Source organism: Oncorhynchus mykiss, chromosome 20 (genome assembly GCF_013265735.2).
Source record: "Oncorhynchus mykiss isolate Arlee chromosome 20, USDA_OmykA_1.1, whole genome shotgun sequence".
Classification (NCBI taxonomy): Eukaryota; Metazoa; Chordata; class Actinopteri; order Salmoniformes; family Salmonidae; genus Oncorhynchus; species Oncorhynchus mykiss.
In genome coordinates, this window is record NC_048584.1 from 3,047,960 (window position 1) to 3,073,097 (window position 25,138).

The window sequence follows — 25,138 nt, forward strand, 5'->3', positions numbered from 1 at the left end:
TTCGTCTCGCCCTTCCCCGGGAGTACGACGGCATGGCTGCACCCTGCCTAGTTTTCCTGGTGCAGCTGGAGCTCTACCTGGCAACCTTCCACCCGGCTCCTTCGGACTGTGAGAAGGTGTCCGCCCTCGTCTCGTGCCTCTCGGGGAAAGCCCTGGAGTAGGCCAACGCCGTGTGGGGAGAAAGAGAAGTGGCCCTGGACAATTTCGAGGAATGCCTTTTCCATCTGAGGCAGGGGATGAGGAGCACCCAGGAGTTCGCAATGTACTTTCGAACCCTGGCCGCCGGTGCGGGATGGAACGACAGGGCCCTGATCGGCCACTATCGCTGCAGTTTGCGCGAGGACGTCCGTCGAGAGTTGGCCAGCAGGGACACCACCCTCACCTTCAACCAGCTGGTGGACCTGTCCATCCGGCTGGATAACCTGCTGGCTACCCGCGGACGTCCAGAGCGGGGTCTGTCGGTTCCATCCCCCAGCACCACCGCTCTGATGTCCATGGAGCTGGGAGGTGCTGCGCTCAGGGAGACCGGAGGAGGTTCCGTCTCGTGCACCATCTGTGGCTGCAGAGGTCACACTGCCAGTCGGTGCCGGGTTGGTCCCTCTGGGGGTCGAGGCAGCAGGCAGGGCACTCTGGCGTCACCCCAGGTGAGAAGGCACCATTCTCACACAGAAGCCCTCTGTTGCACACATGTTTTTGTTTGTTGAGTTTTCCCCGCATTCCCAGCATAAGGCGCTCGTCGATTCAGGAGCGGCTGGGAATTTTATAGACAGATCATTTGCCTGTAGTTTAGGGATCCCCACCGTTCAAGTGGCTATGCCCCAGTTCATGCCTTAGACAGTCGACCATTAGTGTCAGGGTTGATTAGGGAGGCCACCGCTCCTCTGGGCATGGTGACGCAGGGGGGTCACAAGGAGAGAAAAGTCTCTTCCTTATTGACTCTCCTGCTTTTCATGTGGTGCTAGGCCTACCCTGGTTAGCTTATCATGACCCCACTGTTTCATGGCTATAGAGGGCTCTCACGGGGTGGTCGCGAGAATGCTCGGGGAGGTGTTTAGGGGTTCCCGTTGGTGCTACTACGGTGGAAAGACCAGACCAGGTCTCCACCGTGCTCATTCCCCCCGAATATGCTGATTTGGCTCTCGCCTTCTCCAAAAAGAAGGCGACTCAATTACCACCCCATTGACGGGAGGATTGTACGTTAAATCTCCTGATAGACGCCGCACTTCCCAGCAGTCACGTGTATCCCGTCACAGGCGGAGACGGCGGCTATGGAAACATATCTCCAAATCCCTGCGTTAGGGGTACATTCGGTCCTCCACTTCACCCGCCTCCTCGAGTTTCTTTTTTGTGAAGAAGGTCTGCGCCCATGTATTGACTATCGAGGCCTCAATCAGATCACTGTGAGGTACAGTTACCCGCTACCTCTGATCGCCACAGCGATTGAGTCAATGCACGGGGCGCGCTTCTTCACCAAACTAGACCTCAGGATGCGTATCCGGGAGGGAGACGAGTGGAAGACGGCATTCAGTACTACCTCAGGGCATTATGAGTACCTCGTCATGCCGTACGGGTTGATGAATGCTCCATCAGTCTTCCAAGCCTTTGTAGACGAGATTTTCAGGTACCTGCACGGGCAGGGTGTAGTGGGGCATATTGATGACATTCTGATATCCTCCGCTACACGCACCGAGCATGTGTCCCTGGTACGCAGGGTGCTTGGTCGACTGTTGGAGCACGACCTGTATGTCAAGGCTGAGAAATGCCTGTTTTTCCAACAGTCTGTCTCTTTCCTAGGGTACCGCATTTCCACCTCAGGGCTGGAGATGGAGAGTGACCGCATTTCAGCCTTGCGTAATTGGCCGACTCCCACCACGGTAAAAGAGATGCAGCGGTTTCTAGGGTTTTCCCATTACTACCTGAAGGTTATCCAGGGTTTTGATCAGGTAGCGGCTCCCATTGCCTCACTGCTGAATGGAGGACCGGTACGTTTGCAGTGGTCAGCTGAGGCGGACAGGGTTTTTGGTCATCTGAGGGCTCTGTTTACCTCGGCTCCCGTGCTGGCCCATCCGGATCCCTCTTTGGCATTCATAGTGGAGGTGGATGCGTCCGAGGCTGGGATAGTAGCCGTACTCTCTCAGTGCTCGGGTACGCCACCGCCTCTGTGCTTTCTTCTCAAGGAAGCTCAGCCCGGCAGAGCGAAACTATGACATGGGGGACCAGGAGCTGTTGGCTGTCGTCAAGGCTTTAAAGGCGTGGAGACATTTGCTTGAGGGGGCTAAACACCCTTTTCTCATCTGGACTGACCACCGTAATCTGGAATACATCCGGGCGGTGAGGAGACTGAACCCTTGCCAGGCAAGGTTTGCCATGTTTTTCACCCATTTTGTTTTCACCCTCTCTTACAGACCAGGTTCCCAGAACGTGAAGGCAGACGCACTGTCCCGGCTGTATGACACTGTTGTCTTTGGCTATGCCGGATTAAGAGATATGACATGCTATTCTATGAAATAATTTCTCCGTAATTAATATTACCTGATTGAGCTAATCATGTAAATGTAATTAACTAGAGAGTCGGGCACCACAAAATAATATTTATAGAGCTGTTATCTTCCGAATAAACTCTTAAAGACCTAGTAATATTATACATCAATAGCAGTCAATATTAATCGTCATCTTAATTCAGTCTCATCTGAAAGTTGGAAATTCTTGGTTATCTGCACGAACCCTGGCTAACAAGTTGAACCAGCATTGCAAAATTGGGTTTAATTATTTATTTACTAAATACCTAACTAATCACACAGAATTACACATACAGTGGGGCAAAAAAGTTTTTAGTCAGCCACCAATTGTGCAAGTTCTCCCACTTAAAAAGATGAGAGAGGCCTGTAATTTTCATCATAGGTACACTTAAACTGTGACAGACAAAATGAGAGAAATAAAATCCAGAAAATCACATTGTAGGATTTTTTATGAATTTATTTGCAAATTATGGTGGAAAATAAGTATTTGGTCACCTACAAACAAGCAAGATTTCTGGCTCTCACAGACCTGTAACTTCTTCTTTAAGAGGATTCCTCTGTCCTCCACTCGTTACCTGTATTAATGGCACCTGTTTGAACTTGTTATCAGTATAAAAGACACCTGTCCACAACCTCAAACAGTCACACTCCAAACTCCACTATGGCCAAGACCAAAGAGATGTCAAAGGACACCAGAAACAAAATTGTAGACCTGCACCAGGCTGGGAAGACCTAATCTGCAGTATGTAAGCAGCTTGGTTTGAAGAAATCAACTGTGGGAGCAATTATTAGGAAATGGAAGACATACAAGACCACTGATAATCTCCCTCGATCTGGGGCTCCACGCAAGATCTCACCCCGTGGGGTCAAAATGATCACAAGAACGGTGAGCAAAAATCCCAGAACCACACGGGGGGGACCTAGTGAATGACCTGCAGAGAGCTGGGGCCAAAGTAACAAAGCCTACCATAAGTAACACACTACGCCGCCAGGGACTCAAATCCTGCAGTGCCAGACGTGTCCCCCTGCTTAAGCCAGTACATGTCCAGGCCCATCAGAAGTTTGCTAGAGAGCATTTGGATGATCCAGAAGAAGATTGGGAGAATGTCATATGGTCAGATGAAACCAAAATATAACTTTTTGGTAAAAACTCAACTCGTTGTGTTTGGAGGACAAAGAATGCTGAGTTGCATCCAAAGAACACCATACCTGCTGTGAAGCATGGGGGTGGAAACATCATGCTTTGGGGCTGTTTTTCTGCAAAGGGACAAGGACGACTGATCCGTGTAAAGGAAAGAATGAATGGGGCCATGTATCGTGAGATTTTGAGTGAAAACCTCCTTCCATCAGCAAGGGCATTGAAGATGAAACATGGCTGGGTCTTTCAGCATGACAATGATCCCAAACACACTGCCCGGGCAATGAAGGAGTGGCTTCGTAAGAAGCATTTCAAGGTCCTGGAGTGGCCTAGCCAGTCTCATAGATCTCTACCCCATAGAAAATCTTTGGAGGGAGTTGAAAGTCCGTGTAGCCCAGCAACAGCCCCAAAACATCACTGCTCTAGAGGAGATCTGCATGGAGGATTGGGCCAAATACCAGCAACAGTGTGTGAAGACTTACAGAAAACGTTTGACCTCTGTCATTGCCAACAAAGGGTATATAACAAAGTATTGCGATAAACTTTTGTTATTGACCAAATACTTATTTTCCACCATAATTTGCAAATAAATTCATTCAAAATCCTACAATGTGACTTTCTGGAGAAAAAAAATCTAATTTTGTCTGTCATAGTTGAAGTGTATCTATGGTGAAAATGACAGGCCTCTCATCTTTTTAATTGGGAGAACTTGCACAATTGGTGGCTGACTAAATACTTTTTTGCCCCACTGTAATCAAATCACAACTTGATTACAAATTCCGTCATAAAGGAAAATGTCCCTAGCGGGCGGAACAGATATGACAGCTTGTTACACAAAAGAAAAGGGTCTGGGTATGAGTGGGAAGACTGAGGAACAAAAGGCCGAAGCTGTGCTATCGTAAATACAGTATCTTATGCATTCTAAATTACCGCCCATTTGGAAAAGGAAAATTCAATAAATATTTACTCTGAGCTGCGCTTCGGTAGGTGGTTGGTAGATGGAAGGCCGTGTTGCCCAACCGAGTCCTTTGTTCTTTTGAAGAATGTCTCTGCTGGTAAATTGAATACGTTGTAGCAACGACGTTGTGTGGTAGACGGGATACTCTGTCTGTTCCTTCCTAACCCTCGTTTTCAGCGGCTGTTGCTAACTCAACGGCTAGGAGGTATCGCTTCAGTAGTGAATAAGAGTTCAAAGTTCATACCATTCGCCACCAAAGCTCACGCTGATGTTGGCTTCGTTCTGTAGTTATTATCTGAACCATTTTGACATCGGACCGTCATCCTACATCCTCGGAAACGGAGGTTACATTGTGGTCAAGGGCTTATATAGGAAGGGAGAGGAGGGCGTGTTTCAAAAGTTTTGTGTCCCTTCACAGGGGTGGGCCACTGATTGAGCAGAGCCCTATCTTATGAAAAACCAGATCTCACATTTTAGAAACTAAAATCCCATTTCATCCCATCACACATAATTTCATATTCAAACATTTAAATTCAACAACAATTCCATGTGAATCCGATAACTCTGATGTGTAGACTTTCCACTGTAGAGTTTATGTCATCTTATCATTGATGAGAATGTCTCAGATGACAACCGAACTGACATCATATTCATTAAGTACCACCGCATATGTTCCATTGGTCGGATTACCAGAATATAGTTAATTCCCCCCCTTCTGATGTTCCCAGAATCTTTATGTTAACCAAGAGTTTTGCAAATGTAACATCAGTAGGGTAGAGAGAGGAAAAAGGGGGGAAGAGGTATTTATGAATGTCATAAACCTACCCCCCAGGCCAACGTCATGACAACACAGAGGAGCGGCCCATGGATCCCACCCCCATGCTCCCGGCCTCCTGCCTGGTGGCGCCTGTAGTGTGGGAGCTGGATGCGGACATTGAGCAGGCATTGCGTGCAGAGCCTGGGCGTCTGTACATTCCGTCTGCTGTCCGTGACCGGCTGATCTATTGGGCCCACAAGTCACCCTCCTCTGGTCATCCAGGCATCGGTCGGACGGTGCGCTGTCTGAGTGGGAAGTACTGGTGGCCCACTTTGGCTAAGGACGTGAGGGTTATGTTTCCTCCTGCTCGGTGTGCGCCCAGTGTAAGGCTCCTAGGCTCCTGCCCAGAGGTAAGCTGGCCATGGTCGCACCTGTTGATCGATTTCCTGACCGATCTACCCCCATCACAGGGAAACACCACGATCCTGGTTGTTGTGGATCATTTCTCTCATTCCTGCCGTCTCCTTCCTCTGCCCCTTTCTCCCTACGACCCTACAGACTGCGGAGGCCTTTTTTACGCACATCTTCCAGCACTACAGGTTACCTGAGGTTATAGTGTCTGATCGGGGTCCCCAATTCACGTCAAGGGTCTGGAGGGCGTTCATGGAACGTTTGGGGGTCTCGATCAGCCTTACCTCGGGTTTACACCCCGAGAATAACGGTCAGGTGGAGAGAGTTAACCAGAATGTGGGTAGGTTTCTGAGGTCTTACTGCCAGGACCGGCCGGGGGAGTGGGCGGTGTTCGTGCCCTGGGCAGAGATGGCCCAGAACTCGCTCCGCCACTCCTCCACTAACCTCTCCCCCTTCCAGTGTGTAGTGGGGTACCAGCCGGTTCTGGTGCCTTAGCATCAGAGTCAGATCGAGGCTCCTGCGGTGGACGACTGGTACAGGCGCGTGGAGGAGACCTGGGACGCCACTCATGTTCACCTTCAGTGGGACGTGGTGCGCCAGAAAACCAGCACAGACCGCTCTCAAACCGAAACCTGCCCCTTCGCCTGCCCTGCCGAAAGCTGGGGCCGTGGTTTGTGGGGCCATTTAAAGTCCTGAGGAGACTGAATGAGGTTAGTTACAGGTTACAACTCTTCCCCCGATTACCGTGTTAACCCCTCGTTCCATGTGTCTCTCCTCAGGCCGGTGGTGGCTGGCCCACTCCAGGAGTCTGAGGTGCGGGAGGTTCCTCCGCCCCCTCTGGACATCGAGGGGGCCCCGGCGTATTCCGTCCACTCCATACTGGATTCGAGGCGTCGGGCGAGGGGCCTTCAGTACCTCGTGGAGTGGGATGGGTACGGTCCGGAGGAGAGATGCTGGGTTCAGGTGGAGGATGTGTTGGACCCTTCAATGCCGCGGGAGTTCCCCCGTCTCCGTCCGGATCGCCCTGCATCTCGCCCTTCGGGTCATCCCGGAGGCCGGTGTTGGGGAGGGGGGGGTACTGTCACGATTTCCGCCGAAGTCGGTTCCTCTCCTTGTTCGGCCAACGTTCGGAGTCACCGGTCTTCTAGCCATCGCCGATCCACCTTTCATTTTCCATTTGTTTTGTCTTGTTTTCCCACGCACCTGGTTTACATTTCCCTCATTACTTGTTGTGTATTTAACCCTCTGTTCCCCCCATGTCTATGTGTGAAATTGTTTGTTGTACGAGCTTGTGCACATTTTTGACTGGTGCGCGACGGGTTTTGTACCCATATTTTGTAGTTCTGGATGCCATTGGGTTTGATAATTAAACTGCTCCGGTTATTACCCAGTTCTGCGCTCCTGCGTCTGACTTCCCTGCCACCAGTTACGCACCCCTTACAGTGTGACATGGAATTAGAGTTTGTGTTTTGTTTCAGTGTTAGCCATTGAGCAATTTGTGTTTTTGTTGAGTCCATCCTAGTGAGAGCTATCATGTCATCTCAAGTCACTCCTCTACTCACTGCTTTTAAACATTGATATTTGATGTCCAGTTCAAGCTCTGTACTTTCCTTCTGTTTGTTTTCTCTCTCATTCCTTCAACACAAGTTTCTCTTCAAGAGCGTGTATAGCAATAGTATAGTTGCCATCCCTTCCTTAGTCATTGTGAGTGCAGAGGCTTTTGATGATGCAGGATAAAGGCTTCCCCTCCTTGATCCTTTGATTGCAGAACTTGAGGCACTGCCATCACAACCAATGTCACTGCTATACAGAAAGTAATCATCCTCAGGGTGCTTTCTGTGCAGTGCAGTTTTCACGACCACATATTGGCAAAATGGCTCTTACAAAGTACACCAACAGCCAGTGACAATAATTTGTCCCAGGTGGGGACCATCTTTCCCAGTCAGGGTTCTGCCGAGGTCTTGCTCCCAGTCTGCTTCCTGACCAATACAGAATTCTCTCTCTCATCACCTTTGTGTATGTGACATGATTTGTGTTATGTCCTGATTCTCTAAATCAGAGGTTCAGCTCTAGACCCAAATTAGGAATGAACTGTCCAACAACCCGAACTAAGAAGAAATAGTATATGTGATTATCAATGTGACCCACCTCTCACATAACCAGGGCCTACTTTGGGTCCTGACCCATAGTTTGAGAAACCCTGCTCTACCTCCCTAAGTGTTCACCAAAGGTTACCCTCATTTAAGCATTGGATTGAGTCATGTTTTATTTCTCTATTCTGGTTTGGATTTAAAACCCAGCAAATGTATATGATTTTTGATTTCTGGTCAAAGCACTGAACATTTTTTAAGCACAAGTTAAATACCAATGGGCAATGATACATTTTGGGAAGGACACTATCCTTAAAAACCCTAATATTAGTATTTAACTAATTAGGAACTCTTTGTTTTACAGGTTGCAGAGGAGGTGGTGGAAGAGTGAGCCCTTGAGTCCCCTGTACCATAGACAGTGTTCAGATGAGACAATTATGTAATCCCGTGTGTGTGTGTGTGTGTGTGTGTGTGTGTGTGTGTGTGTGTGTGCTAATCAGATTGCAGATTCCTGAATTGTTAACTAAAATTGTGAGTGTTAAAACTTCTTATGGATCCCTTCGCGTGCCAATCCCTTTAGCGGGATCGATTTGACAACTCCCAGTGAAATTGCAGCGCTCCAAATTCAAAAACAGAAACACTCATAATAAGAATTCAAAAAGCATACAAGTGTTATACATTGGTTTAAAGATTAACTTCTTGTTAATCCAGCCACAGTGTCAGATTTCAAAAAGGCTTTATGGCGAAAGCAGACCATGCGATTATCTGAGGACAGCGCCCAGCATACCAACACATGACAATCAGATTTCAACCAGGCAAGTGATACACAAAACTGAGAAATAATGATATAATTCATGCCTTACCTTTGAAGATCTTCTTCTGTTGGCACTCCAAAATGTCCCATAAACATCACAAAAGGTCATTTTGTTCAATAATTTGCTTCTTTATATCCCCAAAATGTCCATTTATTTGGCGCGTTTGATTCAGAAAAACACCGGTTCCATCTTGCCCAACATGCCTACAAAGTATCTAATAAGTTACCTGTAAACTTTGTCCAAACATTTCAAAGAACGTTCCTAATCCAAATTGATGTATCCTAAAACGTAAATAATCGATCAAATTTAAGACGGGAAATACTGTGCTCAGCTCGCACCAAAACATTAGAGTGCATCTGGAGTGACACATGAAAATAACAGGGCTACTTCTTCATTTCTCAAAGGAAAAACATCAACCAATTTCTAAAGACTGTTGACATCTAGTGGAAGCCATAGGAACTGCAAGCATATTTCTACTTAAAAAGGGATTGCCATAGAAACCTAATGGAAAACAGATTGAGCTGAATTTTTTATATTGTATACTGTACTAAGTGTACATTTTTGTTAACTGTAATTGTGTTAGTGATGTTCAAACATACCCTTAATCTTGTGCCAATATCAGTTATTTTAAATTTTTGGAAGACAAAAAATGTACCTTTTTATTCTGAGTTTTATTTGCCCATATGAAGTCTGTTATGACCGAGTATACTTAAATAAAAAATGTCTTCAGTGGGTTAAATTGTAAATCCCTAGAACAAAAATAAGAACTGTTAATATTTCATTATGCCAGCCTGTGTGTTTATGCCAATCAGATTGCAGATTTTCCCCCGAACCCGTTTTATAAAACAAATTGATAACTGAAATTATAATTCTGTTAATTTTTCATATTTAATTTTGTACTCCTGGCTGTGTGTGTTCCCAACGTTGTAACCTTTAGATAACGTTCCCGCTACCTTCATACAACTAAAAGAGAACGTTCAAAGAACGTTAAGAAAACAATCCATTTGAACATTAAGTGAACTCAGGACAACTGAACAAACCATTTGAACATTAAGTGAGTCTTGGTTTGGGGTTTTAGGCTGGGTTTCTGTACAGCACTTTGAGATATCAGCTGATGTACGAAGGGCTATATAAATAAAATTTGATTTTGGTGGTTCCAAACTTCTTCCATTTAAGAATCGAAGACCTTGGGGACCTTCAATGCTGCAGACATTTTTTGGTATCCTTCCTCAGATCTGTGCTCGGCACGATCCTGTCTCGGAGCTCTACGGGCAATTCCTTTGACCTCATGGTTTGGTTTTTGCTCTGACATGCACTGTCAACTGTGGGACCTTATATAGACAGGTGTGGGGTTTCATGTCCAATTTCCTGTCCAATCAATTGAATTTACCACAGGTGGACTCCAAGTTGTAGAAACATCTCAAGGATGATCAATGGAAACACGATGCACAAGTGCTCAATTTTGAGTCTCATAACAAAGGGTCTGAATACTTATAAAAATAATTTAAAAAACGGACAACTTATTTACATATCAATTTGCTAAAATTTCTAAAAACCTGTTTTCGCTTTGTCGTTATGGGGAATTGTGTGTGGAATGTGAGAAAAAAATATTTAATCAATTTTAGAATAAGGCTGTAACGTAACAAAATGTGGGAAAAGTGAAGGAGTCTGAATACTTTCCGAATGCCCTGTATTTAACAAATTAATGATGGGTTATGCATAATACGTTTTCTAACTTATAGCCTCTGTCTCTTGCTCAATATGCATGCACCTGTGCTCTGCTAGCCTCTTCTAAAAAAAAACGCTCCTTGGACTACAATAGCACGCAGGACATTTTTACCAATAGGTATTCGAAGAGGGATGCAAGCTATTTTTTGCTGAGTGTTATATACAGCAGCCAATAGAGCTCAACGGTAGTTTGAAAGAAGAGCAAACGCGCGGTGGCGATAGGCTATAGCAGTTATTTATTCAGACCCATAACCAATCAAAGTCTTCTGCATCTAATTATATTCCTATATTATTCAAGGATGTCAGAAGGATGAAGATAAGGACAACTAAACTTATTTCATTTATCTGTTGAAAGGGAGGAAGGAATGCAGCAACAATAAAGAGAGAAAGAGTAGGTAGGCCAATAACATTGGGGGAAATATTATGAAAGGTATATACACTAATTATACAAATATTATATTATGTTTCAAAATTAAAATCAAATTCACTAGCCTATACTTGTAACTTTGTAGGCTGCATGTGCTGCACCAGAATCACATGTTCTCTCACTGCTTTACCATGGTTTGAACGATGTGCGTAATTCCAGTCATATAATAAAGTACAGTGCAGTAATACAGTCCACAGTCAAAAAGATTAGCCTACTGGAGCTAGTTTCATGCATTTACCCAAGAACATATAGCTAGCTACATCAATGGGCTTTTATGTTTTTTCTGTCGTGCAGTAGCCTATATCATATATGTATTGGGATAATGGCACAATCATTTGGGTTTGGGCTCATTAAACGTCTTTAATGTAGGGCTCATCAAATGTAATTAAAGTATGGCTCATCAGGCTCAGGTAGCATCAGGCTTGAATTTTCAATCACAACTCTAATCAAATCCAGACATAGGCCTATTAATATGCTTTATAATGCTTTTCAATGGCACTTCCGTTTTTGGCAGGAAATACCAGGTTACCCAGAAGAAAAGGGATTTATTCTCGGGATGGAACATTTGTAAAATACCAGGAAAATATTCAACCCTACTCAAGAGTGAATTTATAAAACACAACCTAAAAATAAGTTTTGAGTGCTACCTAAACTGTACATTCTGAAGATTGGAGAAGCAGTTTCTGACTCTTGTCCGGCACAGGGGACCCATAAAACCCGGTAATGTTTCCAATCGTTTTTCACCATTAATTTTTACGTCTGGAATTTTAAAACTACTTCATATAAAGGTCTGTGTTTCATGTAAGTGTAATTGTTTTGAAAACAAAGTCACTAAAAACAGACACCACTTTCTATTTTTTTAACCAATTTGTTTATGTATTTGTCTTAATTCATCTAAATTGTATATTAGTTAGTATTTTGTTTTGGGGGGGTAATTAGAGCCGAATATATAAATTACCTTGTCTGAGAGCAATTTACGCAGTTATCAACACGAAACACAGGTTGTAGTAATAACATTGGCTCGAATGTAGGTTATGCCTTTATATTACCAGAAAATTAACAACTGAGGAAGAATGTTTCACTTCTCAAGCCTCGGCTTGGTCTGTTTCGCCAGCGTTCCCGGAAGTCTCGCGTTGTTGCGCCCATGGCTTCAGAAACAGTACATGCCGCGTTCACAACAACTGTGAAAACTCGTAACTCGGAAATCTCTGACTACAGATCTCTCCGATTTAGAGAAATAGATTTGAACGGTTGTCCAACTCGGAATTGCAACTCGGGCCTCTCATTTTTTTTTTAATGGGGTAAAAAACTCGGGTCTCTTTCTAGAATTCCGACTTGAAGATCACGGACGTCATTATTTGACCTCGTATTTCCCCAGTTGTTTTGAACGCGGCATCAGTATGTTCAGAAACGCTATGCCGCTACTTTCACTTTCTTCCTGTGAGCTGAAGGTGGAGGTGCATCACCTTGACGAACACGAATTATAATAGTTATGCTATATAGCGAACTAGCTATTATATTTTGCCCAGTTTTGACAGACACAAGGTTTTTCCCTAGATAACAAACGGCTTAAAACAAAAGTAAGTCGTACTGTCTTGTTGATCATCTTGTTGTGGCACTAACTTTACTGCAATGCTAGCTAGCCAGCTTCCAAACTTGACTTCCGTCGGGGGCTCGTTCCTCAAAATGAATTACCTCTGGCTGGACAAAATATAGAGCAGATATTTCTAGCTAGACAAATTGTGGTTGTGGTTTTGGTATGGTGTGGCATTTGCAAACTTTGGACTTCAATCATTCTTCCAGACCCAAGGCCGGCTGATGGCGATATTGAGTCGTGTCAGTTTACCGTACCAATGCATTGTATGCAGCCGGCAATACATTGGCATCCCTCGTTTCGTACATAAAACAACCCATTGAAGCTGCATAGGCTTCGATTTCCTCAACTTTATTGAATAGCGAGACGGTGGACAAAACGTGGAAAATATGCGTACGTTCTTTGTGAAACCATTTCCCACCACCATGCTAGAGTGGCTAAATGCTAATCCCGGATATTGTGTATCGCGTTCAGCCAACTTTCTTTTCTTTTCTTTCTTAAACATGAATTGCATTATAAAGTGTTTTTTTTATGGAAATTCCAAAGCCCAAAATATTTAACTTACTAAACATTGAAAATATTCCATTGTCTCTGTCAGGTCCACATTGGGTAGACATCAATATAAAAATAGGAAATTACTATAAAATAGTACAATATTTCAGGTGTATATTAACTTAGTTAATATACCTAGCTACAGCCAGGTCTGCCCTGAGAACAGTCTTATTTTCCTCTAATGAGATGCTGCTAATGCAGCAGGCGTAAAAGAAACAGAACCCCTGGGCTGATAGTTTCAACCTGATTGGATAAAGCCGATACATAACATTCGGGATTAGCGTTTAGCCACTAGTAGCATGCCTGCTCATTAAATAATTAAGTCATTCATGAATTAAGCATTAAAATAAGTTGAGGAAATCCAAGCCTATGCAGCCCTAATGGAGAATGTTTTAGGTATGAACCGGTCCACGAGGGACACGAATGTATTGCCGACTGCATACAGTGCATTTGGACGGTAAGATGACACAACTCAATATTTCACCATCTGCTGGCCTTTTGGCTATCATTCTTCAAGCTATGAACTGATATAGAGTGGCTTGTGAAAGTATTCACCCCCTTGGCATTTTTCCCGTTTTGTTGCCTTACAACATGGAATTAAAATTAAACATTTGGGGGTTTGTATCATTTGATTTACACAACATTCTCAATTGGATTGAGGTCTGGGCTTTGACTAGACCATTCCAAGACATTTAAATGTTTCCCCTTAAACCACTCGAGTGTTGCTTTAGCTGTATGCTTAGTGTCATTGTCCTGCTGGAAGGTGAACCTCCATCCCAGTCTCAAATCTCTGGAAGACTGAAACAGGTTTCCCCCAAGAATTTCCCTGTATTTAGCGCCATCCATCATTCCTTCAGTTCTGACCAGTTTCCCAGTCCCTGCCGATGGGGAAAAATTCCCACAGCAAGATGCTGCCACCACCATGCTTCACTGTGGGGATGAAATTCTTGGGGTGATGAGAGGTGTTGGGTTTGCGCCAGACATAGTGTTTTCCTTGATGGCCAAAAAGCTAAATTATAGAGTACCTTCTTCCATATGTTTGGGGAGTCCCCCACATGCCTTTTGGCGAACACCAAATGTGTTCTTATTTTATTTGAGTGATGGCTTTTTTTCTGGCCACTCTTCCCTAATGCCCAGCTCTGTGGAGTGTACGGTGTAAAGTGGTCCTATGGACAGATACTCCAATCTCCGCTGTGGAGCTTTGCAGCTCCTTCAGGGTTATCTATGCACACACCACTTTTCCGTAGTTTTGTTTCCACTTCACCAATTTGGACTATTTGGTGTATGTCCATTACATGAAATCCAAATAAAAATATATTTAAATTACAGGTTGTAATGCAACAAAATAGCAAAAACGGCAAGGGGGATGGATACTTTTGCAAGGCACTGTAGCTATATCAGTTCTACCTAGCATCTATTCAAATCACATTTGATTGTATACATACACATATTTAGCGGATGTTATTGCATGTGTAGCGAAATGCTTGTGTTCCTAACTCCAACAGTGCAGAAGTATCTAACAATACACACATCTAAAGTAAAATAATGGAATTAAGAAATATATAAATATTAGGATATGCAATGTCAGTGGCATTGACTAAAATACCATACATTAGAATAGAATAAGGAATCTTCTGGCGGGGGAGTTTTAAGTGCCCCGAAGCTCAGTCTGAATGTTAACACATTGCATGAGGTACGGTTTTGGAAACATTGGTATCAGCGATAATTAAGTTTAAAAAAAAAAAGGTTAAATTACTACACACCTTTTTATATGGCTAGGATTATTGTTCCCACATGCCCATATCTCCATGTTACAGCGCACCATATGTTTCTAAAATCGTATCGCAAGCGTTGATTATTGACGTTTCAAAATGTAAACAGTGTCGGGATTGTAGTTCAATGTCCCTCCGGTAGCGGTGTTTATAGTTGAGAACCCTATTGATAAGGCGGAATGCCTTGTTAATGCCTTGTGTTTGCGAAAGCAAATATAACATTAGCTAGCTAGTTATGGTAATCTATTCTGTAGCTTAAATATCCATATCATTAAATGTGTCAATACAAAAATAAGGTCCGCCAAAGCAAAACCTGATAAAAATGTATTTATATGAATGCTGTACAATCAGGGGCCTGTTTATTAGGTACACCACCCCATTCACATGGTTCGCTCCTACAGACAGTGAGTCACGCGGCTTGCTATTTAAAGCAGACAGACGGGCATTGAGGCATTCATTAACTTTTTGATTAAACGTTAGGTCACTCGTTTTGCCCATTCTAAGTTACATTGAGCGTGGTATGATAGTATATCAAACGGCCGGCCTCCTGGGCTTTTAATGCATGACAGTGTCTAGGGTTTACCGAGAATGGTGCGACAAACAAAAAAACATCCAGTCAGCGGCAGTCCTGTGGGTAAAAACTGCTAGTTGATGAGAGGTCGAAGGAGAATGGCAAGAATCATGCAAGCTAACAGGCGGGCCACAAACAGACAAATAATGTCGCAGTACATCAGTGGTGTGCAGAACGGCATCTCGGAACGCACAACTCGTCGGTCCTTTACACAGATGGGCTATTGTATTGAAATTAATAGCCAACTAGTCAGTGACAGCAGCGTGGCGTTTGTGACAGCAACTGTAAGATTATTATAGACACTATGTCCTGGGATTTCCTATGATCTTCTATGTAGAAGAACCCCTTAACTTCTAAAGACGCTTGTGTAGCTTGTGAGTATCATAGAGTAAAACATGTTTCCACGTGCGTATTTGAGAGTCTCAACTATTCATAGATAGCTTTAATAGTTTGTAGCTCAAACCATTGACTGTACAGACGTTTTTGTAAAAAAAGATCCGGCCTGAGCCCCTTCGGGATCCGCCCTTGTCTCACAAACACTGCTCTAGCTTAGACGCTGTTAAATCACACAGACTAATGTTAAACACATAATGTTGAAAATGGGCAGGTAGTTGTAAATCACGCTGGTGGGACTCACTGGATTAAACCTATCTTGGATGTCAAAGACTGCCAGTCCTTGTATCTAGAGCACTTTCTATGAATTTAGAAGAGATTACATTTCCCTGACCCCATCCCTCAGCTGTATTCCAAGTGGCGGGGATTTTGTATTTATTTATTTATTTATTTATTTATTTATTTGTTCAAATCCTGGAATGTAGCTTTAATGAATAGGCCCAGCTGGAGCCATGTAAGAAATATAATTTATGTTATGTCTGTTTATATAAATTGGCTGATGTTTTGTGTGTGTGACATAGATGGCGGCAGAAGAACCTGATGTTACTCCGCTAGAGGGAGAAGTCGAGGAGCTTGAAGATGTAACAGATGCCAAACCTGACCGAAAGGGAAGATTCCTCCTCTTTGGATTGTGAGTACCTTGTCCAAAAGACATGAAAGAGGTGCATGTATCAACAGTCTTAACCTGGCGGAGCTATACACTACATGCAAGGACTCACTAGAATCATATTTTGAAGCTACACATAAACAACAGCCATACAATCTTAAATTTGGGGTTTTATGGTAGGACAGTGGTACTTAACTCATAAGGCATTTATAATATTAAGATATTATGCCTGTCTAAAGCCTGTAAAATGAACTATAAAAACATGAATGAAATTCAATTAACAGACTTTTCGGACCGATATTTAACTGAGTAATCATTTTAAAATCTATATTTATTGGTCGACCAACAGCCAGAATCAAGAACAGCCTATTAAAAAAAAGTAGAAGCATAACATTTAAGAGTGTTAATGTTCAGACTATTGAAAGTCTGTTGGTGGAAATAAAAAAAAATATATATAATTAGTGTTTCAATAAATTAGTGAAGGGGGAAGAACCATGTGTGATATGTGATTTCCCCCTCAACTAATTTTCACCACAAGGGGGTGCTACAAACCTTATCTACTGCTTTCAGTGCAGGTTACGTGCAATTAAACAGACCTGTGTTCAAATACTTGCATATTTAAGTATTTGTATTGTAAATACTTATTTTCTGTGTATTTTAGTATTTTCAAATAATGTGGCCGAATCAACTACAGTACTTCTAGGCCAAGTTGAAGTACTTTGAGACATACAATTAGAACCCACACATGCATACAACATCATGTAAGTGCATGACTGTCTGAAAGGGAGGCTGCAGAGTTTAACAAAAATACTTTTAAGCCAGTAGTTTTGAAAGTAGCGCTAGAGCCAAAAAGGGTCCTCAAATTGTGTACAACATCACGTCATTGTTCTCGAGCCATGCAGAGTGTGCAAGAAGAGAGTAAAAACATTTTGTCTTTTCAAATCAGTAAACTAAATGACAATCATTTACAAAATGAAGCAAGATATTTTGTTTGCTGGCCAGGGCCTAATTGCCTTCCATGAGTGAATGTGATTATGTAAATGTATACATTGGAAAAGTTATACTTTTTATGTTTGCGTCAAATACCCTACTCCTTGGAAGTTGTGTATTGATTATACAGTGCCTTCAGAAAGTATCGTTCACTTATCAAATCCACTTCAATCAGTGTAGATGAAGGGGAGGACACAGGTTGAAGAAGGATTTTAAAGCCTTGAGACAATTGAGACATGGATTGTGTGTGTGCCGTTAAAAGGGTGAATGGGCAAGACAAAAGATTTGTGCCTTTGAACGGGGTACGGTAGTAGGTGCCTAGTGGTTAGAGCGTTGGGCCAGTAACGGAAAGGTTGCTGGATCGAATCCCCGAGTTGACATGGTACAAATCTGTCGTTCTGCCCGTGAACAAGGCAGTTAACCCACTGTTCCCCGGTAGGCTCTCATATTAAAATAAAAATTGGTTTTGAACTGACTTGCCTTGTTAATTAAAGGTTGAATTAAACATTTTAAAAAGGTGCCAGACGTACTGGTTTGTGTCGAGAACTGGAACGTTTGCAGGGTTTTTCACCCAAGTTTCCTGTGTGTATCAAGAATGGTCCACCACCCAAAGAACATCCAGCCAACTTGACACAACTGGGAAGCATTGGAGTCAACGTGGGCCAGCATCCCTGTGGAACGCTTTCGACACCTTGTAGAGTCCATGCCATGACTAATTGAGGCTACTCTGAGAGTAAAAGGGGGTGCAACGCAATATTAGGAAGGACTCGACATTGAGAGTCCAAAATGGAAGGTTCAATAACTACACTAACACAACACTCGTATAATGTACCTGGGGTATTGAAATCTGGGCCTAGGTTTGTGGCACATGCACAGATTGTTATTTGGAGATTTAGAAAATGGGAAAAGAAACAATGGAGGGCAAAGAGAAAATAACCCTAAACTTTGGCATAATTAAAAAAAAAAAAAATGGATGTACACCTCTTTAAAGCCTTAAAATGTTGGTGTTTTATTTGCATAAATAATATGCTATGTTGATGGATTTTTTAAGATTAATTTAGGCCACATTTTATAGGACAGTCCATCATTACTTTCAGACATGAATGTCAGTCAATACGAAACATTTCAAGAACTTTTTGAAAGTTTCTTCAAGTGCAGTCGCAAAAACCATCAAGCGCTATGATGAAACTGGGTCTCGTGAGGACCGCCACAGGAAAGGAAGACCCAGAGTTACCTCTGCTGCAGAGGATAAGTTCATTAGAGTTAACTGCACCTCAGATTGGAGCCCAAATAAATGCTTCACAGTAGGGCTGGGCGATATGGCCAAAATCTCATATCCGATATAGTTCATTTCATATAAAGGTACATATTGATACAGCACATTTTCTGTAAATTCAATGAATCAATAGTTTATATAAAATGACCACATGTAAAGGCCTATTTCTTACATTTTGAATTATACTCAACAAATAAAATGTACTTCCTCGTATTTGATTATTTCTCATTTTATGTAGAACCTTTGTGCAAATTTTCAATTAAGCATGTATCAAAATATTAATGTATAAAATCTTAAAAGGTCAATGGAAAACACTTAAACTATAGTTGCAAACAAAATTTAGGCCTAAAATATATATATGTATATTTATATTTTGGGGGGGTGTCTTGCCTGTTTTGCAAGTTATTTTGGCATTAATATGTGTCATTTCAATTTGCGTTTGGTACCTTGGGTTGAGTGTTAGCACCAACTCACGAAACCCCCGTTTCTTGACAGTGTGAATCTGGGCCATGTCTTTGCAGATGTACGTTGTAACGGCAGCTGTTATCTCCTTCCCTCTTCGTGATTCTTTGCCATATGGTTTGCCGCGGGCAAAAGCCTCTTGCAACGTTTTGAGTCGGGGGTATGTTTTGAGCCCTCGACTGTACTTTTTGGGGTCTCATCTGTAGACTCTCTCCGTACTGTTCCACATGATTCTTGCGTAGGTAAAAGAGGTTAGTGGTGTTTGATCCTGTGGTCGGGACCGGCCTGACCGGCCTGTTCCACATGACTCCTGCGTAGGTGGTAAAAGAGGTTAGTGGTGTTTGATCCTGTGGTCGGGACCGGCCTGTTCCACATGACTCCCGCGTAGGTGGTAAAAGAGGTTAGTGGTGTTTGATCCTGTGGTCGGGACCGGCCTGTTCCACATGATTCTTGCGTAGGTAAAAGAGGTTAGTGGTGTTAGAGTCTGTGGTCGGGACCGGCCTGCGACATATTTGGCAGAGGATGGTTTTCTGGTCCATGTCAGACTTGTCATACCCAAACCACATCCATGTGACCGAAGTAGCCCCTCTCTTAGGTACGAGCTCCGTGTCTCTGTCACATTCACTCTCCTCCATGTTTGTTTGTGTTTCAAATCTCCTTCCACAAGGCACGTGTGGAAGAACACAAAGCATTGTCCAATTGACAAAAAAATATTGCCGTAAAGAGTGTGATTTGCGAGATAATGAAACAAACGATAAAAAAACATCTATTGTTTCATATTATGCTCTATCGTTTATTTTGTTATGTCGCAAATCACACGCTTTACGGCAATATTTTTTGTTAATTGGACGACGCCGAGTGGAAGGAAATTTTGCTGTGCTGGTGAGACTGTCTGATTTATTTAGAATTCAAGACACACTTAACCAGCATGTCTACCACAGCATTCTGCAGCGATACGCCATACTGTCTTCTTTGTGCTTAGTGGTACTATAATTTGTTCTTCAAAAGGACAATAACCCAACACGCATCCAGGCTGTGTAAGGGCTATTTGACCAAGAAGGGGAGTGGAGCATTGGCTAATCCATAAGGAATCACCAAGTACTCGTAGTGGCCAGACATTGTGCTGAATGCCGTTCAGATTGTAGGCACTCCGCCAGGTCCAGTCCAGTGAAAAACCGGGCCCCACGGAGCTGTTCGATGGCGGCCGGAAGAGGGTAGCGGTACTTGGTGGTGATGAAATTGAGACATCTGTAGTTTATGCACGGACGTAGACCTCCCTCTTTGACCACGAAGAAGCAGATGAAACCCTGTTGGATGTACTCTTCCATAGCCTTGGTTTCAGCCAGCGACTGGGTAGACGCGGCTGCGCGGAGGCGTAGTTTCTGCTAGCAGGTTGAGGGCACAGTCCCAGGGGCGATGAAGAGGGAAACTTGTGGCGCGGGTCTTGGGAGAAAACCTCTCAGAGATCCTAGTAAACATCTGCGATGTCGGCCTGGAGGGCAACCACAGGACTCTCAACTGACGTGGAATCACCGGGTAAGGGAAAGCAGGTCTTCCGACATCAGGGTGCCCAGGCAGTGACCTCCATCCTTGATTAGGAGATGGTGGGGTCGTGACGTTGGAGCATTGGGAGGTCGAGGATGGTTTCTTGGTGAAGGGTCCCACAGTGATGGTGAGTGGTGCTGTGATGTGTGTGTGATTGTCCCGGATCCCAGTGGTCAACTATCTAGTGCTTGAACTTGTTCATGAAATTTCCTGCGGCACCGGAGTCCACTAGAGCTACAGAAACAACACATGAGGGCCAGCCAGCCAGTGAAATTTAAACCAGAAAGGATTTGGTGGAAAGTGATGATGGAAAACTCACGCCTACCATGGGAAATGGATGATCACGGTGCCGTCCCTCAGCCCTCGTGGACCCCTGGTTGGGACACACTGGACACCGTTGAAGCTGGTGCCCCTCCTGACCGCAATAGGGTCAGAGCCCCAGCCATCTCCGACAGCATCGCTCTGCCACGGTGAGGTGTGTGGACCTTACCTCCTTGGGTTCAGGCTTTGTCTCAGGAAGGCCAAAGGAGGAGAGCGAGATGCGATGGAGGTGCCGACGTTCCCGAAGAACATTATCCAGATGGATGGCCATCGTGATGAGTGCTTCCAATGAGGTTGTCTCGACACACCAGCTCCGTCTGGATCTCTTCGCGCTGTCCTCTTCTGAATAGGGTGCGGAGTGCCGGCTCATTTCATCCGCTGGAGGCTGTCACGGTCCGGGAGGTGAGTGCGTACTCTGCAGCGGTCTGGGCACAGGTACCACGTTCATCTGTACAAACAATTGTATGCAAATTTAAACGCCATGGGACCACACAGCCGTCATACCGCTCAGGAAGGAGAAGCGTTCTGTCTCCTAGAGATTAACGTAATTTGGTGCGAAATGTGCAAACCAATCCCAGAACAACAGCAAAGGACCTTGTGAAGATGCTGGAGGAAACGGGTACAAAAGTATCTCTATCCAAAGTAAAACCAGTCCTACATCGACATAACCTGAAAGGGCGCTCGGCAAGGAAGAAGCCACTGCTCCAAAACCGCCATAAAAAAATGGTTTGCAACTGCACATGGGGACAAAGATTGTACTTTTTGGAGTAATGTCCTCTCATCTGATGATACAAAAATAGAACTGTTTGGCCATAATGACCAGTGTTATGTTTGGAGGAAAAAGGGGGATGCTTGCAAGCCGAAGAACACCATCCCAACCGTGAAGCACGGGGTGGAAGCATCATGTTGTGGGGGTGCTTTGCTGCAAGAGGGACTGGTGCACTTCACAAAATATATGGCATTATGAGGAAGGAAAATTATGTGGATATATTGATGCAACATCTCAAGAGATCAGTCAGGAAGATAAAGCTTGGTCGCAAATGGGTCTTCCAAATGGACAATGACCCCAAGCATACTTCCATAGTTGTGGCAAAATGGCTTAAGGACAACAAAGTCAAGGTATTGGAGTGGCCATGACCAAAGCCCTGACCTCAATCCCATAGAAAATGTGTGGGCAGAACTGAAAAAGCATGTGCAAGCAAGGAGGCCTTACAAACCTGTCTTAGTTGCACCAGCTCGGTCAGGAGGAACGGGCCAAAATTCACAAATTATTGTGGGAAGCTTGTGGAAGGCTACCCAAAACGTTTGATCCAAGTTAAGCATTTTAAAGGCAATGCTACCAAATTCTAATTGAGTGTATGTAAACTTCTGACCCACTGGGAATGTGATGAAAGAAATAAAAGCTGAAATAAATCATTCTCTCTACTATTTTTCTGATATTGCACATTATTCAAATAAAGTGGTGATCCTAACTGACCTAAAACAGGGAATTTTTACCAGGATTAAATGTCAGGAATTGTGAAAAACTGAGTTGAAATGTATTTGGCTAAGGTGTATGTAAACTTCCGACTTCAACTGTAGGTTTGTTCCCCACTTGCATCTGTGACCTTTGTAGTTTTAACCATGAACTAATCCACTGTGCCACAGATAAGGTCCTCATACTTTTTACTTTCACCAGTCCTCTTCATTTCATGTCAAGTTTAGATGTTTCGACTTCCGTACAAATGTACAGTACCAGTCAAAAGTTTGGACACCTACTCATTCAAGGGTTTTTCTTTATTTTTACTATTTTCTACATTTGTAGAATAATAGTGAAGATATCAAAACTATGAAATAACACATGTAATCATGTAGTAACCAGAAAAGTGTTAAACAAATCCAAATATATTGTATTGGTTGTTCAAAGTAGCCACCCTTTGTCTTGATGACAGCTTTGTACACACTTGGCATTCTCTCAACCAGCATGTGGAGATTCCCACCGTGGTTCCCACCATGAAGCATGGAGGAGGAGGTGGTGTGATGGTGTGGGGGTGCTTTGCTGGTGACACTGTCTGTGATTTTATTTAAACTTCAAGCCACACTGAACCAGCATGGCTTTCAAAGCATTCTGCAGCAATACGATATCTCATATGGTGTTGGGCTTAGTGGGACGATCATCACTATCACGACTCAACACACCTCCAGGCTGCTTAATGGCTATTTGACCAAGAAGGAGAGTGATGGAGTGCTGCATCAGATGAGATGGCCTCCACAATCACCCAATCCTAACCCAATTGATGAGTTGGACCGCAGAGTGAAGAAAAGCAGCCAAAAAGTGCTCAGCATATGTGGGAACTCCTTCAAGACTGTTGGAAAAGTATTCCAGGTGATACTGGTTGAGAGAATGCCAAGAGTGTACAAAGCAGTCATCAAGGCAAATTATGGCTACTTTGAAGAATATAAAATATATTTTGATTTGTTTAACACTTTTTGGTAACTTTTTTGGTTATTCTACAATGTAGAAAATAGTTAATGATGATTGGTGTGTCCAAAGTTTTGATTGGTACTGTATATTAACATGAACTTATTGCTTGCCAGATTTTGGTGACGTGTCAATAGATATATGCAAATATCTACTAAGACATAGCAGTGAGACTTGTATAGATCCAACTCCATCCTGGTGGTGCAGTGTGCTAAGTACACGGCTGGGAAGTAGCAGATCACAAGTAAAATCTCATTGATGACCTTCCTCAAGAAAGATGTAACTAAGTTTGGGCAATAGCCTAATAAAATATTATGATGTAAGTGAACTCAGCAAAAAAAGAAACGTCCCTTTTTCAGGACCCTGTTTTTCAAATTTCGTAAAAATCCAAAATAACTTCACAGATCTACATTATAAAGGTTTTAAAAAATGTCTTCCATGCTAGTTCAATGAACCATAAACAATTAATGAACATGCACCTGTGGAACGGTCGTTAAGACACTAACGGCTTACAGACGGTAGGCAATTAAGGTCACAGTTATGAAAGCCTAGGACACTAAAGAGGCCTTTCTACTGACTCTGAAAACACCAAAAGAAAGACGCCCAGGGTCCCTGCTCATCTGCGTGAACATGCCTTAGGCACGCTGCAAGGAGGCATGAGGACTGCAGATGTGGCCAATAAATTGCAATGTCTGTACTGTGAGACGCCTAAGACAGCGCTACAGGGAGACAGGAAGGATAGCTGATTGTCCTTGCAGTGGCAAACCACGTGTAACAACACCTGCACAGGATCGGTACATCCGAACATCATACCTGCGGGACAGGTACAGGATGGCAACAACAACTGCCCGAGTTACACCAGGAACGCACAATCCCTCCATCAGTGCTCAGACTGTCCGCAATAGGCTGAGAGGCTGGACTGAGGGCTTGTAGGCCTGTTGTAAGGCAGGTCCTCACCAGACATCACCGGCAACAACGTCGCCTATGGGCACAAAATCGCTGGACCAGACAGGACTGGCAAAAAATGCTCTTCACTGCCGAATCGCGGTTTTGTCTCACCAGGGGTGATGGTCGGATTCGCGGTTATCGTCGAAGGAATGAGCGTTACACCGAGTCCTGTACTCTGGAGCGGGATCGATCTACCATGTTTGGAGGTGGAGGGTCCGTCATGGTCTGGGGCGGTGTGTCACAGCATCATCGGACTGAGCTTGTTGTCATTGCAGGCAATCTCAATGCTGAGCGTTACAGGGAAGACATCCTCCTCCCTCATGTGGTACCCTTCCTGCAGGCTCATCCTGACATGACCCTCCAGCATGACAAAAGAGGGGAGAGGGGTAACATCTCACAGCAAGAACTGGCAAATCTGGTGCAGTCCATGAGGAGGAGATACACTGCAATACTTAATGCAGCTGGTGGCCACATCAGAGACGGACTGTTACTTGATTTTGACTTTGTTCAGGGACACAATATTCCATTTCTGTTAGTCACATGTCTGTGGAACTTGTTCAGTTTATGTCTCAGTTGTTGAATCTTGTTATGTTCATACATATTTACGCATGTTAAGTTTGCTGAAAATAAACACAGTTGACAGTGAGAGGATGTTTCTTTTTTGATGAGTTTAGATTAAATTGCCATATGTAGGCTATGCTTATAAATGAAGTAACTTCCTATAATGTTACACTATACATCAATATTAACAGGACATTGCAGTAATGTTTTCAGAACCACTTCCATGATCAATACTATATGTT

General features: G+C 43.6%; 1 protein-coding gene across 2 annotated transcripts in view; it reads left to right on the forward strand.

The window, feature by feature from the left end:
• The first annotated feature begins 11,428 nt into the window (after positions 1-11,428).
• casp7 (caspase 7, apoptosis-related cysteine peptidase) overlaps positions 11,429-25,138 on the forward strand; it is a 28,067-nt gene continuing 14,357 nt past the window's right edge. The window contains exons 1-2 of one of the 2 annotated variants that reach the window (XM_036955611.1): positions 11,429-11,563; positions 16,247-16,356. In XM_036955611.1, the coding sequence (XP_036811506.1) occupies positions 16,247-16,356 (110 nt within the window). In that variant the 5' untranslated portion in view covers positions 11,429-11,563. Of the gene's footprint in view, positions 11,564-12,081; positions 12,424-16,246; positions 16,357-25,138 lie in introns of those variants that run through there. The other variant, XM_021575465.2, reaches the window with a different exon arrangement.